General features: G+C 45.7%; 1 protein-coding gene across 1 annotated transcript in view; it reads left to right on the forward strand.

Annotated features, from left to right (window-relative positions):
* Positions 1-17,483, forward strand: part of LOC147691957 (flavin reductase (NADPH)-like) — a 194,309-nt gene that overhangs the window by 24,414 nt on the left and 152,412 nt on the right. Inside the window, exon 2 of the mRNA XM_086938244.1 lies at positions 12,444-12,605. Within this exon, the coding sequence (XP_086794370.1) occupies positions 12,444-12,605 (162 nt within the window). The remainder of the gene's footprint in view (positions 1-12,443; positions 12,606-17,483) is intronic.

Here is a 17,483-nt window from a genome sequence, read left to right on the forward strand (position 1 = left end):
CGCCTGAAAATTAGAAATAGCAGAGGAAGAGTTAAGAGGAAAGATGAGTTGCAGGTCATCAGCGTAGTTAAAGACGGTGACGTCCCACTGCCTCAGAGAAAAGAGAAGAGGTCGGAGATACAGATTAAAGAGAAGAGGGGATAAGGAGGAGCCCTGGGGGAGCCCGCAGAGTGAACGCTCCCTAGGTGCCCTGAAGGTACCCAAGCTGACTGTCTGAGACCTCCCGGTCAGGAAGGATTCGACCCAAGCCAACGCCAGGCCCTGGATGCCGGCCTGCTCGACACGGTGGAGAAGGATGTTATGATCCACCGTGTCGAAGGTGGCCGACAGGTCTAAGAGAACCAGGGCCTGGGGGATACCCCTGTCAGCGCCGTCTCTCAGAGCATCCAACACGGCCAAGATCACTTCCTCCGGGTCTGAAACCGGCCTAGTTGGCTTCAAGAAAGTTGGAGCTCTCGATGAACTGGGAGAGACAGGCGGTGACGTGGGCTTCCAGGATTTTAGAGAAGTAGGGCAGAAGGGAGATAGGCCGGTAGTTCGCCAGGACTGCGGGGTCGGCTCCAGGCTTCTTCAATAGAGGCACCAGGACGGCCTCCTTAAAAGAGCTGGGCACCGTGCCAGAAGAGAGAGAAGAATTCAACAGAGGGAGAATACAGTCAGGTAAAGTAAGGCAGATGTCCCATAGTATGGATGGTGGACAACAATCGTCCGGTGAGCCAGACTTGACACGAACGGCCAGTGTGGCCAAGGATTCTGGGTCAAGAGAAGGGAAATGTGTGAGAGAGAGTGCATTAAGAGGGGGACAAACAGAATCAGTGCCAGGAAAGGTGACCAGGATAGTGTCCTTAATCATAACAATTTTCTCTAAATTGAAATGATTCCTGCGTAGGAGCCTGGGTCGGGAGCGTCCTGGAGTCAGAGGTGAATTCATTGAGGACTTTAAAAATCTCCTTCGATTTACAGGGGGCTGATAGGATTCTCTTGGAGGCATATGCTGTTTTGGCCACAATGATGGCTTTTTTGTATTTATTACGGGCGGCCACGTAAGTGTCTCTGCTTGTAGGACAGTAATCTCTCCTCCACTTGCGCTCCAATTGGCGTAGCTCCAAGTTTTGGGTTTTTAGTTGGGAGTCAAACCATTTATGGGAGTTACTATGCCGAAAGCGGGGAAACCTGGTTAATGGGGCAAAGATATCGCTAGCTGATGTGAGCCAATGAGAGATGTTGCCGTCAAGCTCATTGATGCAGATATCATTAGGGAGGGGGGGACGGGTCTGTGACAGGTGGGAGAGCAATTTGGAAGAGTCAGCAGCCCTCCACTTGCGGGCGGCACCGCCCTCCAGTGGGGGGACCCTGATATGACCAACGGCAGAGATTGTAGTCTCAATCAGGGAGTGGTCGGACCACACACAAGGAGTGATCAGCGGGCAAGAAGACTTAACCCCATGAATCCAGATGTGGCTGAGAATATGGCCATCACTGTGGGTGGGGGACTTGACAAGTTGTGTAAAGTTTAAGCTCGAGAGGGCTTCAAATAGCTCAGTGGCGTGAGGCCCGGCATCCTCGTGTTGGAACCAATAGTTAAAATCACCAAAAATGGCGACACGGGTGGAAGATGTGGTGAGATTGGCAAGCTGCTCAGTGAAGGATGAGGGGAAAGAAGGCATAGGGTGGGGGGGCGGTAAAGTATTATAAAAATGACTGCACCCACCTCAGTTCCCAGGCTAAGAACCAGGTTATCCACTTCAGGGAGGATCATGGAAGCGGTGGCTATGATTTTTAAATTCTTGCGTATTACCGCTGCCACCCCACCACCGGAACGGCCCCCGGGGCGATTAGCATTCAGCAGATAGTAATCTGGGGGTAATGCCGCCAAGATATCAGGGAGGGAGTCGTCGGTGAGCCATGTTTCTGAAAGTAAAAGAACGTCTGGGCTCTCGGCCATGAGTAAGAGAAAGATGTCGGTTTGGTGTCTAATAAGAGAGCGGGTGTTTAGGTATAGAATTCGGATGTGTGACTCAGTAGGGGCTGGTAAAGCATGTGGCGCCTCCGACCCCAATGGAGAGGGGTATTCCCCGCAATTCCAAGTGTAGAAATGCGAGCCCTGGTAGTAGGCGGCAGAGGACATGGGAAAGATTGTAGGCTCTTAAGAATAGAGGGGGTATAAGAAATTGCAGAAGCAACATCCCTGGCCCCGTCTGGCCGCGGACGGGCGCAGACGGGCTGGACTTAGGCGCGACTTCGGCGCGAAGACGGCGCGCCCGCTGCGCCCGTCCGCTGCGCTCTCTGGGAGGGGGGCCCATTTTGTAGAGCTGAGGGCGGGAGGGGCCGAGCGCTAGTTCGCTCGCCTGCTCCCTCACCCAAGATGGAGGCAGACTAGGTCACGACCCAGGCAGAGCCAATCTCGTCTGCAATGGGCGGGCCAGGAGGTGGGGCAGAGAAGTCCCGTACTGGAGTGCAGCGCAACCAGGGAGGGTCCCAGCACGCACTCAGCAGCAAGGTGGGGTGCTTGAACGGAGTAAGTAGTTCCGTCAATAGTTTTCTTCATGTAAGTAGGAATTATTAAACGTTGCACCGGCCTGAAATGTAATTCCCTTGACTGTGAGTATTTGATGAGTTTTGATTGTAGAAATGTAGGTCCTTTGTTATTTATCACTGTGAGCATTGCATACTAGCTTGAAAGAGGATCTTCCTACAGTTGGGAGCCAGTGAAAATCCTACAGGATTGGAGAGATGCAGGTTTGTATATTTACATTAAGAAATAGTCTTGCTGCTGAATCCATGGAGAATGTAGAGTGGAAGACAATTTCAAGATTTTGTAATTCTTTAGATATTTTTGATGAAGGTCCAAGTACATTCACCCAAAAAGACAGAGGACCTTATTTGTTTCATTCAGCGGATGTCAGCATGTCAAGCATTTAACTTGAGATAATTCTACTTCATCCATTGATTTACGGTAATTAGGCAGGGGTTATGTTTTGATTTTCCGATGTCCTCAGGGTTTTTCAAATTTCAGGATCATCTGTGTATTATCTGCATAATTGTAGCCGGTGAGTTCACAACTGTTGATACGGTCTAGTAGTGGTTTCATGTATATGTTATAAAATAGAGGCGAGATTGTAGGTCCTTGTGGGACTCCTGTTTCTATACAGTAAGGATTTGATGAAAAAGAGGGTATGCGATTCAGGTATGACTTCTTGTTTGGATATGAGAGCATCCAAGTACGAATCATGCTACCTTTTAAAGACCCGAGTCTTAGAATGAGGGTATCTTGGTCTACTTTGCCAAAAGCCACTAAAAGGTCCAAAAATAGTAATGCAGCTACACTGTTTTTGTCAACTGTGTCTTTTTTAATGTAATCCCAAATTGTAATTAGGGCAAATGTGGTCCATCTTCGTGGCTGGAATCCTGTTTGCCAGTCCTAGAGTGGTTGGTTTTCTTCTGTGAAGTCAGAGATCTTGCTAAGTGCTGCTCTGTTCATACGTTTCCCAAAGAAAGCTCCACTGTAGTTTGGTTTGTAGCTGTTTTTGTGGGCCTAAGGCAGGGGTCTCCAAACCGGTCCTGGAGGGCCGGATCCATGCCAGATTTTTTGGATATCCCCATTGAGATACATGTAGTAATTTTAAAAATCTGGCATGGATCCGGCCCTCCAGGTTTGGAGACCCCTGGCCTAAGGTGTTCTTGTTAAGTAATAGGTGTATGTGTGCCTTCTTCAATATCTCTAGGAAAATCCCTATGTTTAAAGAGTTTTAATGATATTTCTGTCTGGGATAGTTTCAGATGTTGATAGAAAAATCTTTTTAAAAATGTGTGTAGGGCAGGGGTCTTATGACCAGTCAGCTGGGCTGCTGGGTTTCACAAACCCTGCACATTCAGAGCATATGATAAGTTGTTCTAATGTAACACTTGATATCACAGTGCTTCTCGTTTCAATGCACTGTAAATGGCAGACATTATAGTTTGCTAATTTAATCATACCTAATTTGATGGGACTCGATGTTATATTAATTTAGAAGGATGAAGGGCCAAGTTGGTCTTACTAGGATTCAAACATGTGACCTAGTGGTAATACCAGAAACACCACAGAAATAAATATCCTTCCTGAACTGTTTTAACAGGTATTCATTGTAAAGCTAATCAAACCATTTCTGTGGTGTTCTGAGTTTAGCGCATAAGAAAGCTACAGTGATATCCTGCCTTCCTGAACAGTCTCCTGGCTTTAGCCCAGAGGAGCCACTAATGTGGTAGCATGTCACCTCTTGATTTGCCACAACACCGCTTGTGGCATAGCTCGAAGGCCCACTTTCGCAGTGCTTGTCCTTTCTGAGCTGCCGAGCACTGCTTCTGGAACTAATCCGTAGCACCACAGCTGTGGTAGCTGGGGATAACCCTCAAGGACCAGAACTGTAGTATGGTTTCCTCTAGTTTCTTCATCGCTACCTCTGGGTGTAGCCTAAAAAAGACCCTACTTGGGTACCTGTCCTTCCTGAGCTTATTGACAGCAATCTGAGAAATTGTGAACTCTTTACTGCATGCCATAATCTTGCATGCTGGTTTGTTGGGCTTGCTAAGAATGTGCTTGAAAACTACAAAATAAGCTTACCACATCACTTTTCAGCAGCCGGTGCCTAGCTCCATGTGGCCCGAGCATTCAGCCGTTTTTGCTGAGCGCACAGTGACTCAGCAGAAATCTGCAACAATAACTGAGCCGTTGCCAAGTACCACTGCACTCTGTTAACCCCCTTCTCTGAAGCAACTTTCTAATTTTAACCCCTTCCATGCTGGGCCGTTTCCGCCGCTGTGCGGTAAACAAAAGAACAGGGCGGGGCCGTGACGAACCCCAGCCGTCATCAGCACACGAGCGCCGCAGAGCGTGACGGCTGGGGTTCGTCACCAGCATGGAAGGGGTTAAGCGTGCGGATCAGCAATGTTTGGGACTTCCCTAAAAGTCTGTTACGTGAAACTTCTGAGCCCAGCGCTCTTGTGTTAGAAGGGTATGGGGCGTTGTAGGAAAAATATACTCTTTTCAGTTTGCAGATACATTTTGGACATCTTTAGATTGCATGCTCCTTTTTGCTCGATGTGCCATTATAAAAATATGCAATCAATCTGCAGACAATTGTGGGCAGATTTACTAACAATGTCATGCAGCAGGCGTTGAGCTTGAAAAAAGAGCAGGAAAGCACCATATTTACAGAAATATGGCTCTCTCCTCCCCTCTCCCTAGCACCCGTGCCGAAATGTGCTGCTGTGCTACACACCTTTGCAGCACAGTGTAAGGGTATCTGCGTGAGTCTAGCATAGGTTTTATTCTGGAAGGATAGCCTTCCAGTACAAAATACTACGCTCAGACTAACTCTAAACGTTTTCCCACTTTGTGTGTGCTGTACAGTGCACCACACATGAGGACGAAATGAAAGCATTTCACCTTCATAGGGCCTATTTGAAATGGGCGCTATTTTCTCACGGTAAACCATGTCTACTTTTTTAAATAAATAGGGTTTAGCGTCAAAAACTTTGGGGGGTTGTATGGGAAATCTCATGCACCACCCATGGTATGCCCCTTGGCACTGAATAATATTGCTTTCAAGTGTTTTCTAGCGCTAAACAATTATTTTTTTTTTATTTAAATTTTTGAAAACCTTTATTGTGCACTATCAAAGAACAAATACGGGCCTACAACCATCCAGCCGGCCTCGAAACTGTTATGAACATTGTAGCAAGTTTTACTTCGACTCAGTAGCACTTCAGTACATGAAAACATTCAACGTGAGTTACACTGGATTACACGTACCACCGAGTAACAGGAGAAGTTAAGGTTAATTTTTTAAAAAAATATATACGAAGATACAGAAGCTAAGAAGGATCAGCGTACATACAGTCCACCTAAGAAATAAGCGGGCAACGTCTAACAGATGAAATCCAACGAGCAGTCAAACATAGCCAAAATGGCGGCACGGGGATAGCACAAAAGGATAAACAAGCACAAAGCATGTTGCGCGCCAGCCGCTACCCACCTTACACCAATCCACCCCACTGACCCAAGAAGAAAGCAAAAAGAAAAGAAGATAAAACAAAAGAGAAAAATAAGGCCCATAGAAACAAAAGCGAACCAAATAAGACCCCTCCCCCTACCCCCCACCCTACACGCATGCAGAGGCTATGGCCTACCCCCCCCCTAGCAGTGTGCCTGTCGCCCAAAAAAGAGTACCCGAAATGCAGAGACAGAGAGAAAGGAAGAAAAGAAAAGGAATTCCATAATATCGGAGGAGGGCCGAGCGTTTATACTCAAAGCAATCAACATGAGCAACCACGGCCGCCCATCCCCGGACCCCAAAACCAGTACAGAACTAACATCCAACTCCCCGGTGTATACAATATAGTCCCAGCAGTACGAGCTTCAGCAAGCAAAGAAGAAAGAAACATCCTCAACCCAGCCCCTTACGGTCCAATGTGTCAACAGGGTCCAACTGCACGGCAACCATCCTGGGTGGGGTAGGCAGACGAAACACAGTAGAGTAGAACGCTGTCCGTCAAGGACTGTCCAACGCAAAGCCATGCGTGCTACGATAGTACAAAAAGGAAGAACACGCAGCAATAGTTCGCCAAGAGAAGCCAACCAAAGCAATAGCATCAGTCCCAGGGGAAGGTAGCAAGTTCCGCCAGCAGAACACAAAGGAGCTGTCGGGCATGGCTTCAGGAGAAGAGTCCCCTGTCACCGCATGAGACCACGAACACCAGACATCTTCCCAGCTAGTACATGCAGCGGCGCGGCGGGATCAGGTTCCTGTACCTGCAGCGCATTTGTGGACAGCTGAGTAGGCAATCCGCAGCAATCGGGCATAGGGTGTGGCGCAGTGCCCAGCACTCGCAAGCAAACTTGATCAATCGAGTCCACAGTAGATGAAATGGCGTCTAGCCGGTCCTCCAGGTCTCGAGCAGCAGCACATTGGGCAGCACGTAACTCACCCAGGGCTCCCAGAACATCGGCAATCCGCAGGGGTGTCTCAGGAAATAAGGGTACAGCATCTCCCTGTACATCGGGCACACCAGCAAGGAGCAGTGCTCGAGATTGGGCGCCAGCATCCCCAGTGACCAGTCGATCCTCTAGTTGCCACTGCACACACTGCTCACAGGCGTGTACCAGGTCCTGAAACTGGCCGCCAGCGCCTCTTGTAGATAGCCGATCACCCCGCCGGTATTCCTCGCAACGTAGCCAAACAGGGGGCACAAGGGCAGCACAGTCCATTTCTACACCCCTCACGATATCAGGGCGGTGGAAGCAGTAAACGGCGACTCCAGCCGCAGCCCGGGGCAGTCTCTTGCAAGCGGCGAATGTCCGATCTCTAAGATGGCGCCCACCACAGTGTTCAAGGAGACAAAGTAACAAGCAGAGCTGTCTGCAGGCTGGGGAGACGATACAGTGTATCGCTCACAGCTGCGGGAACAAACTTGCAGGGTAGCAGAGCAAGCAGGGCTTTCGCAGCGGAGAACCCAGTATAACAGCTGTTCCTCACCGGTCGGCGCCGCCCCGCCTGAGATGGCCGCTGTTGTTGCGTTCAGGGCCGCCCACACACGCAGAACAAAGACCCGGTCTCCACCATGAAGCACCAGGGAGAGGGCGAGGGCGCTCCGTCACCTTCACTGCACGGAACTCACAGGTAAGCACATCAATAGAACCGAGGTTCACCTCCCGACTCCGATAACGCCGCGCAAACACAGGATCACTGGCAGGATAGGGCAGAAAACGGGAGAAAGGCGAGAGGGTCGGCGGAGCCGAGGAGTCAGGCGGCCATCATGGTTGCTAGCTAGGCTCCTCCCCCCAGCGCTAAACAAATTTAGTGCTGGAAAGTGCATTGGTAAAAAAAAAAGATTTTGTCACTTTTATGACGCAAACACAGCGTTAAATCTTAGTAAAGAGACCCCTTGGTAGGCATAAGGTTGATCTCGGACTTAAATTTCACTGAAAATCTGGTAAAACCATGCATCTGATTGTGCCCGGAGAAATTACAAATGGTTCAGATAGATTCAAGAATTTTGATCCATCACTTTTATCCACCCTAAGTGTCAATTAAGTGCAAGAGAAATAACGTACAAACACAATTAAATTTGTGCTGAGCACTCAGTAGATACAGGATTGTCCTATGCGAGGTGTGAAATTTTCCTAAAGCCCCGACCTTTGCCATCAACATATAGTTTTATTCTTATGCATGTAGTATTATTTTTCTATTTACAGATACTGGAATTCAACGGCATGTATGCTAAAAAACTTGGCTGGTTGAACCTCACACATATTGCATGGAATAAGCTGAGAGCTGTATGAAAGGTCCCTATTACAATAATTCTATTTTGATTGCACCCTGATTTAGAAAATGATGATGAAATGTATATCTACGTAAGCTGTAATTGCCCGACAGAATTCTGGACTAAAATCACTGCAGTTATTTCTGACTTAATAAAGCTAGGCATTGCGCTAACGACTAAAATAATCTTACCCTCTTCGCCGTTACAGTCATTCAACCGCATCATGTATTTGTAATGCAATCTTGGGTGCAACATTATGTATAGCCCTCGAATGGATTAGCTTGTACCCTCCAAAGATTGAGAATTGGTGGACTTGGTCTACCATATGTATGAAATGGAAGCCACTTTGCAAACAATTAAAGTCTGCCAGGGGCAAATGATGTTTTATAGGAAATGGGGACCATTGTAGGTTTGGTTATCATCAATGAAATATGCTGAATAATTACTTTGATTTATATGAAGGGACATATACCAGCAATGATGCTCTATTACTGCTGGCACAGCTGAAATTAACGGTGTATACATGTGTTTGCTCTTGTGTGAAATTGAAACAAAACATAAAATGTACACTGATGTTCATCTGAAGAGGCCTGGGGATTTAAGGTAAGGAAACTGCAGAAAGGGATATAGAGGGCCACGCCCGTAGCCAGTCTCCTCCCAGAGGGCGGATTCGGAGACCTGTGTTGCGGTTTCCCAAGGACCACTGAAAGGACAAGAAGGCCTGAAGGTCCTGAACTGAGCACAACCATTATTGAACTGGAGTATCTGCACCGGAGCCCTGATTCATGCTGCACTGAACTCTAACCTAAAAAGGAACCGGCCTAGATTCATGAAAGAAGGGGCACGTGGGAGGAATGGAAAGGGTGGGCCGGAATCCCGAGGCGCCATAGCCCAAGTGCCAGAGTTCTCATTGTACCTGCTGTTATGGTATGGGTTGTATCCCATTTTAAGTGTACGTATATAAGTATGTTTCATATCTGAGTAAAGCAGAGGGTGTGCTGCTGGTTGGTTGTTGAGTTCTGAGTTTATGCACTCCGCACTACCTCCCTGAGAAGCCTGTGACTGCTAATACCAGTGAGAGTAAAGTGCTGAAGTGGTTGTACTTGGCCCAGTTTGCAGAGCCATGGGAGGACAGACCCCGGGACATACGAGGGAAACTATCCCAGCCTCCACGGCTGAGCCCAGTAGCCCCTGCTTGCCAACTAACCTACAACATGGTATATGGCAATACTAATTGTTTGCCTGCAGGGCAATCCGTATCTCTTTTGTCACCTTTCTTTGAAGAAACCTTGTCAACTGGTTCAGTCCGTTGTCTATCTTTGTGTTTAGCTTGGTGGCCCAGCTGGGACTTTTTGTAACAGGTTCCTATAGTGATAATGCGGCTCTTCTGCTTCAGATCATGTAGGATCCTTCTTTAGTCTTGCCAAGGTTACAGGTCGGCTGCAAGATGGGAATTAGTATAGGATCAGAGTTCAATGCTGAGCTGTCAGACCATGATCTGACCGGCAATCCTCCAGGAGGCTGAAGCTCCAGGAGGCCGGTTTTGACATGTGGAGGCTGGGTTCGTCCTCCAGGGGTGGTGGTGCACGTTACACGATCCAGGTGTAAACTTGAAATAGTTGCAATTATTCTAGGGTGCATTAGCACGTCTGCACCTGGGTACTAAAATTATATTTTTTTGCCAGGGCTGCTTAAAGTCCCCAGTCTGGCTCTGGGTTAGACTCGACTTGTCCCACTGCCTGCAATTCCACACTCACATTATGCAAAAATATTCCACAAAACCGTCAACCCTTGAGTTGAGTCCGACACACTGAACACCAAATACCTGTGATGCAACAATTTCTGTTTCACCAAACTGATTTTTAGGTCTGGCTCATGAATGTCTTAAAGCAACAACATTCCTATAGGCCAAAGCCTAATGGAAGTTACATGAACTGTGACATGAGAAGTGGAATTATTAGCTTTGCAATTGGTTGAACTGCCATGGTCATGCTTCAGCTGTGGAGTTTTGCGCCTGTGCAAAATCAGACTGACATCATATTATGTTTTCATTGGTTTTGAAATTTGTGTCACACAGGTAGTAAAAATTTGAATCTGCATTGAAAGGTGGCAGTTACCTTCAGCAGGTTTCTTACCCATTTTTGCATATCGCTAAATAATTATTTTTGGGGCATATGTAGGTAATTTCGTTTTGCGATTCCCAAATAGCGATTTTTAAGGAATCGCTATTTGAGAATAGCAAACTGGAATGTAGGTAAAAATTTGCACATTTTTTGCGAATCTCTAACATTCCTTAATTGTGATTAGCAAATTGCGAATCGCAATTAAGGAATGAGTGTCCAATTCATTCCTTTGGGCTAAGAGGCCCATAGGAATGAATGGGGATACATTTTCAAATTGCGATTTTCTATGAGAAAATCGCAATTTGAGAATCGCAATTCCAAGGGTGCCAGGGTGTCCAAAGGACACCTGTTGCACCCCTGGAATGTGCCTGTAAGTACATGTGGCGCACATACATGCCCTAAGGGCATGTCTGTGCGTCACATGGCACTTTGAATTTAAAAAAAAAATGCATTTTTGAAGGAATTCGCAAAATACCATCTACTTGAAGTAGGTGGTATTTTGCGATTCCTTATGCAAAAATCGCAATTTTTAAAGCACCCCTAAATAGCATTTAAGGAATTGCAAAATTGTGATTCCTTAAATGCTATAAGCAAAATAGGCAATCACAATTTTTGCGATTCCTTATTTTGCTAAGTGGCACCTACATATCAAAACGCCGTTTGCGATTCGCAAACGCCGAAATTCGCTGAATTTCGGCGTTTGCGAATCGCAAACGGCTACCTACGTATGCCCCTTTATGTCATGGGCTGTTTGTGTCTGAACTTTGCCTTGTGGGACTTGTAGTTTGGTTATACCATTATAAGCTTAAAAATTGCACCATGCACAATTTGCTGTGCAAAAAAGAAATGACAGGCTGAAGATGTCTGTCGCTCATGACATGGAGCACATCATCAAGGGCCATATGTATCATATTTCCGTTTTGCGATTCCTAAATAGCGATTTATAAGGAATTGCTATTTAGGAATCCCAAAATGGTATGTATGAAGAAATTCGCTTTTTTTTTGCGATTACTTAATCTTCCTTATTTGTGAATTCGAATTTTGCGAAATCGCAATTAAGGAATAATTTCCAATGCATTCCTATGGGCCAGGAGGCCCATAGGAATGATTGCGAAATAATTCCCAAATTGCGAATTCGCAATTTGCTTATCGCAATTTGAGAATTATTGCAAGGCTGCAGGGGTGTCTCAAGGACACCCTGCTGCACCCCTGTAAATTACATGTGTGTGCAAATGGCGCACATACATGCCCAATGGGCATGTATGTGCGTCATATGCCACCCTCACAAATGCACAATTGCGCATATTTACAAGAAATCGCAAATTACCACCAACTACAAGTTGGTGGTAATTTGCGATTTCTAAACCTGAAATCACAAGTCTAAAAAGCTTCATACATAGCATTTAAGGAATCGCTAAATTGCGATTCCTTAAATGCTTAAGCAAAATAAGGAATCGCAATTTTTTGCAATTCCATATTTTGCTAATTGTTCATACATTACAAAAACCATGTGCACATGAACTGTGCCTCACCTTGGGCTCCCCTGAGGCAGAACAGCCAGGATTCCTCTTGAAGCGCATCACCTCATGGTCCCTTGAGGCAAATCACCCAGTGCTCCCCTAGACATCATTGCTGTGTGCTTCTCTAAAGCACAGCACCCTATGCTCCGTTTGCGAGCACCACCGCATGATGCCTTTGGAACTCATCACCCTGTGTTTACCTGCGCTATGCATTACCCCGTACTCGCTTCTGCGCTTTCTTGTGAGCCCCTTCCTGCTTTTCATATTGTGCACTATTTATGCACCTCATTCTGCCTTCTGCAAGTGGTTATGCATGATGCATTTATGCTTGTTAGTCTGCGTCCGTGCTCCTTCTGTCCATGTGTACCAGTATGGTGGGTGTCTGTTTGCATGCTCTGCACAGAAGTGAAACGTATAGAGTATGTTAGTTCTGTTCATATATGCTGGCCATAACTGAACAAACCATTGTAAAACAGTGTCTGCTTTTATCTTTTAGGCTACCATGTCACAGTGCTAGTGCGAGAGGCATCACGACTACCTTCTGACGTTGCAGTGAACAGAGTCATCGTTGGGGACGTGTTGAATAAGAGCGATGTCAACAAAGCGGTGGAAGGGCAGGATGCAGTCATCGATATCCTGGGCACTGGGACTGACCTAGGTAAGAATGCCTTGCTTGTGGTAAATAGGAATGTTTTTGGCTGCTTGTGTAGCTCCTTGTGTCATCTTAAGATTACTTCATTGTGCTGACAGAAGAAGGAGATGGAAAGGAGGGTCTGGGAAAGGTAAGGCTACAAGAGAACCAGAGTGAGGAGGGAGTCTTGTGAATGGAGTGGGCTATTGTATCGTTTTGACTGGCCTGGATGGAGAAGTGTAACTCATGTGAGGTGGTTAGAGAGGTACTATAGCTAACAAGAGAGGTCCTAGGTAGTTGTGTGATGCTGTTCTGTGCACCCCCACCCAGCCTGGAGTTAGCCCTTTCATCTTGCGTCTCCTACTCAGCTTAATTCCTGGACACCCCCAACTGAAGATAGTAGAAGGGAGAGCAGAGTATAGGGCCAGAAGGTAGCTTGAGCTCTTTCCCTAGGTGCTCGGGCTTCTGGGAGGCCCAGGTTTCAGGGTCCAAAGATGGCAACCTCATACATGCCTAGTGTTGGCACTCCCATTGGCTGGAGTAGTCTAAACGGGGCTTCCGGACACCATGAACTAATCCTGGATTGACTAAGAGAGGTCCTAAGGCGTGGTCAAAGAGGGCTCTGCCCAGTGTCCCCACCGCCTCTTCAATAAGCTTTCAGGCACTCCCAGACAGTGGCATAATGCAAAAATGATATGGCCTCCTTCACAATATGAGAAGGGGCTTCCAGGTCTCCAATATCTCATAAATATTAAAAGACGTTGCGTCGAATGGGAGGCCCGCTGAAGCACTGGAGTCCCCATGAAGGTTTGGAGGCCAACAAAGAGGATTGTCAATGATCAGACCATAGTTGCTTAGGACTTGATTGAGCCGAAAATAGATAATAAATTAAGAGTTGATCTGAGCAGGGGGCACGAAATTACGTTTGGCCCGGGGCCACCAAAATCCTTAGGATGTCCCTGGGTTGACTCTATGGCCGCCTGTGAGGCTCAAATAACCCTCACCCTATGAGTGCTTGAGTTGAACTTGTGAAATTGGCAAACTGTAAGGCAGGAACTCGTCTGTTTTGCCCAGGAATTTCTTAGGCAACTGAAGGAAAGAGATTTGCGAAGCTTGGGTCTTACAAGTAGAAGACTGGTGCCATTTTAGTGGGATGGGATATCCCAGTTCAATGGTAAATTTAAAATGATCTACACTTTCACTAGATAATACTTAAAAGCAATGCAAGAATTGAAATCAAATTGATAGTCAATACAGTTTTATATATCAGTGTCTTTCATCACATATTTGTTTCAGAACAACGACTATGATGTCACAGCAAATTCAAATATTAATGTAATTTAATCAGGTATTGTAAAGGATTTCAATCCTAGGTAATTAAACTTCTCAGCATTGTGTGATTGCTCAAAATGCTTCTTGACATTGATGGTTTGAGGTACGTCTTTCCTTATGCGCATCACTTTGAGCTACAGCTATACAATGAAAATACACAATTAAGTAACCTGTTGATTTATTTATATTTGAGTTTTTCCAAAGTAGAAGAGATAATTATTTCAGTGCACTTTACTGAAGTCTGAAAGGTTGGCACAAAATGGTATTACATGTAGGGAGGCATGTTGCTTAGAAAGGTATAAAATAAATTAATCTGGCAACATTGTAATTTTGCATAATTACTTAATTTTCCTGTTGCATATGTAATGCGAAATTCCCGAAAGTATTTTAATATGCCACGTAATGTAATTTCCAATCCGTTCTAGTTAAAAAAAATATTGTGGGAGCATAGAAACATCGCTAACAAAAAGAACACGAGCGACTTTTGGTTCTTATGTTTTTGTGCTGTTTTATTAGCGCAGAATGTATTCTTGCATCCAAAATAGACACACGGACCTACTTAGTACTAAAATATAGTGATAAAACCTAAAGGAGCGAAAGGCTTGAAAGGTATAGTAATTGAAGCGCATCCAACAGTGGGCAAAAGGATTAAAATATTTTTTAATTTAGAGATGCGTAAAACACTGGTTTCCTTTCAGTTTGTTTTTAACCCCTCCTTTGCTCATGACGAGCTCAGCTCGTCATTACCGCCGTGGCGCTCACACGCGGGGATAATTCGCCTACTGTGCTGATCGTTCTACGAAAACAGGTGTGGTCATGACGAGCTCAGCTCGTCATGAGCACAGTGCCACCGTGTTGCATGACGAGCCGAGCTCGTCATGAGCACCGGGGCGCTGTGCGCGTCCCAGCACAGCAGGGGAATTACCCCCGCGGCCAAGGGGTTAAAGTACGAAATAAATGGCTACGCTAATCTCTCTAGCTGTATTGTTACAAATCTTGGAGTGGGTGTGGTTTTCCAAGCAGAATGTTTGCACTGTGTAGCTTTCGGTTACCTCCAGAAGTGGGTGTGTTAAGTTCCATGTCTTTTAAGATAATGCTTGTTGACGTACAAATGCAGCAAGCTTCTAAGGGGTGCTATCAGAGTAAAACATTTGCTAGCATTCTCGCCAAGAATTTTCAATTCTATAAAGGACACGGAGCCGAGGATCATTGCTTCTCTTTCTTTTATTGCAAAAAAACAGCAACCAATGAAAAATGTTTTAACACAATACAAACTACATTTACCTTGGTAATCATGGTCCAGAGGCCATCTAAGAATAGCATAACCATTTTAAGAGCCTTTCTTTGCTCCAAACAGTACATCAATGCAAACTGCGACAAAACCAGCATCGCCTGTAGGGCCAACTCCAGCGACCATCCCCAACATTATGAGCAACAGCTCATCCAGTAACAGGAACATGAAGTGTCAACATGGACATGAAGACTAGAAGAGGATCATTCCACTTTCTGATCCACATCTGGAAATAAAATAAGACCCATAATATGCATAAAACACAGACTATATACATGGGTGGGTCAACAAGCCATAATAATCATAAAATGTCTGACCTATTGGACGGGATAATCCCGCCTCCATCTCATTAATAGAATTGAAAATTCTTGGCGCAATTGCTAGCAAATTTTTTATTCTGTTTCACGACGGATGCTCCGTTTATTGCTAGTTTAATACACAGAATTAAAATCGCCCACAGGTTTATAATACAACTGTTTAAATGTAGATTCAGATGACCAGTCAGTCGATTTCATAATATCTTGAATGGTAGGAGCCAACATAAAGGATTTAGAGGCCATCGCCCCTCGAACAGTATGAGCTCCGAAGACTTGTGTATAAGTACCAGCTTCTACCATGATTGATTTCAGCCATATAGCAATTTCTGCAGATGAAACAGGTTTAAATGGCTTTTGCAAAGCAATCAACAATTGTGTAGAACCTTCAGGTCGCAAAGTATGAGTACATTTTTCATAGGCTTTCAAGCGGTGAACTACACACAATTTAACATTATCAGGAAATGCATTATACTCTATACAGTGGGAAAAAGTTTGGGTTCTGCCAGTAATTGTAAAGGAAACTTCTTCTGGAGTAAATACTCTACCTATTAAATCTAAAACTCTCACATCCGAAGTACGTCTACAGGTGGATAAACATTAAGAGCATAGCCAGCTTATCAGACAACTGTTGCCTAGATAAATGAGAATTGTTTGGCCACCATTCAAGAAGAGCCAGAATCATTGACACATCCCACAAAAAGGAATACTTGCATGCCACAAATAGGATGCCTTGGAAGGATTAGTCTTCCGGATACCCTTGAGAAGTTTACACGCAACCAGGTGCATTCCTGTCAACTTGCCATCAACCCGTGTATGACCAGCAGGAATGGCAAATCGAAAACTATTCACAGATCTGTAAGACAAACCTGCTAAAGCGTTATGAGACAGAACATTTACAACGTGGTATAACTCTGCCCCCACAGGATCCATGTGCCGTTCCAGGCACCAACCCATCCAGCATTGCCATGCTGAGGAATACCGTTTCCTGGTGGGTGGTGCCAATGCCCGTTGTATGAAGTTTGAAGCCATATCTGAAATGCCTGCCAATTTCCACTGTTGCCTGAAAGCCTCCAGACCATCAGGGACAACTGCCCCAGCATTATCAGTGGGTGCAGTTCTCCATGAGGGCCCTGGAGCATCATCTGAGACCAAGGCAGGAGTCATGGATAATCACACCTCAGTTTCAACAGAATCGGAAACCAAGGCAGAGCTTTCCAAGGAGGAATGACCAATACTACCTCCGCCATTTGGCGACTAATCTGAGTCGCCACTCTGGGGATGAGAACAAATGGGGGAAAGGCATAATTCAGAGTCGCAGACCAATCCTGCAAAAAGGCATCCTTCGCTTTAGCTAACGGTTCCGACCTACAGCTGAAGAAAGTCTCTAACTGGCGATTCAGTCTGAGGGGGAAAAAGATCTATCGTGTAAGGACCCCCAATGTGTCTGTATCCATCTGAACAGAAGTGGATGGAGCTGCCAATTGCTGTCATCTTTCGGATACCTGGAGTTCCATTCCGCCACAGTTTAGGACTGACCCGGAAAGTACTGCGCTATCACTGATGTAGGAGAGTAGGGTCCGCTTCCTATGGTTACCCCCACTTTTTGCTGTGTTTCACTGGTTTTTCGACTTTAGTCTTGCTGTGGCCCTGCTAATCAGGACCACAGCCTAGCTGTTCTCTCTCTAAATTGATACCATGTACTTCAGGTACATCCCAGATTGGTTACTGGGTTACCCTTGTGAGTAACTGTATATGGTACCTTAGGTACCCAGGGCATAGGTACCCCAGAGGCCTACCAGGGGCTGGAGCATGTATTATGCCACCCCTGGTTAGCCTTCCAAAATGGCACCACAGGTCTGCACTTGCAGCCTGGGTAAGGTGGTGTAAGCGCCCCTTACTTAGATATAGTATACCTATATCTACCTTTACATATAGACACATATTAACCTATAAGTCACTCCTATG

Source organism: Lissotriton vulgaris, chromosome 9 (genome assembly GCF_964263255.1).
Source record: "Lissotriton vulgaris chromosome 9, aLisVul1.2, whole genome shotgun sequence".
NCBI classification, from domain to species: domain Eukaryota; kingdom Metazoa; phylum Chordata; class Amphibia; order Caudata; family Salamandridae; genus Lissotriton; species Lissotriton vulgaris.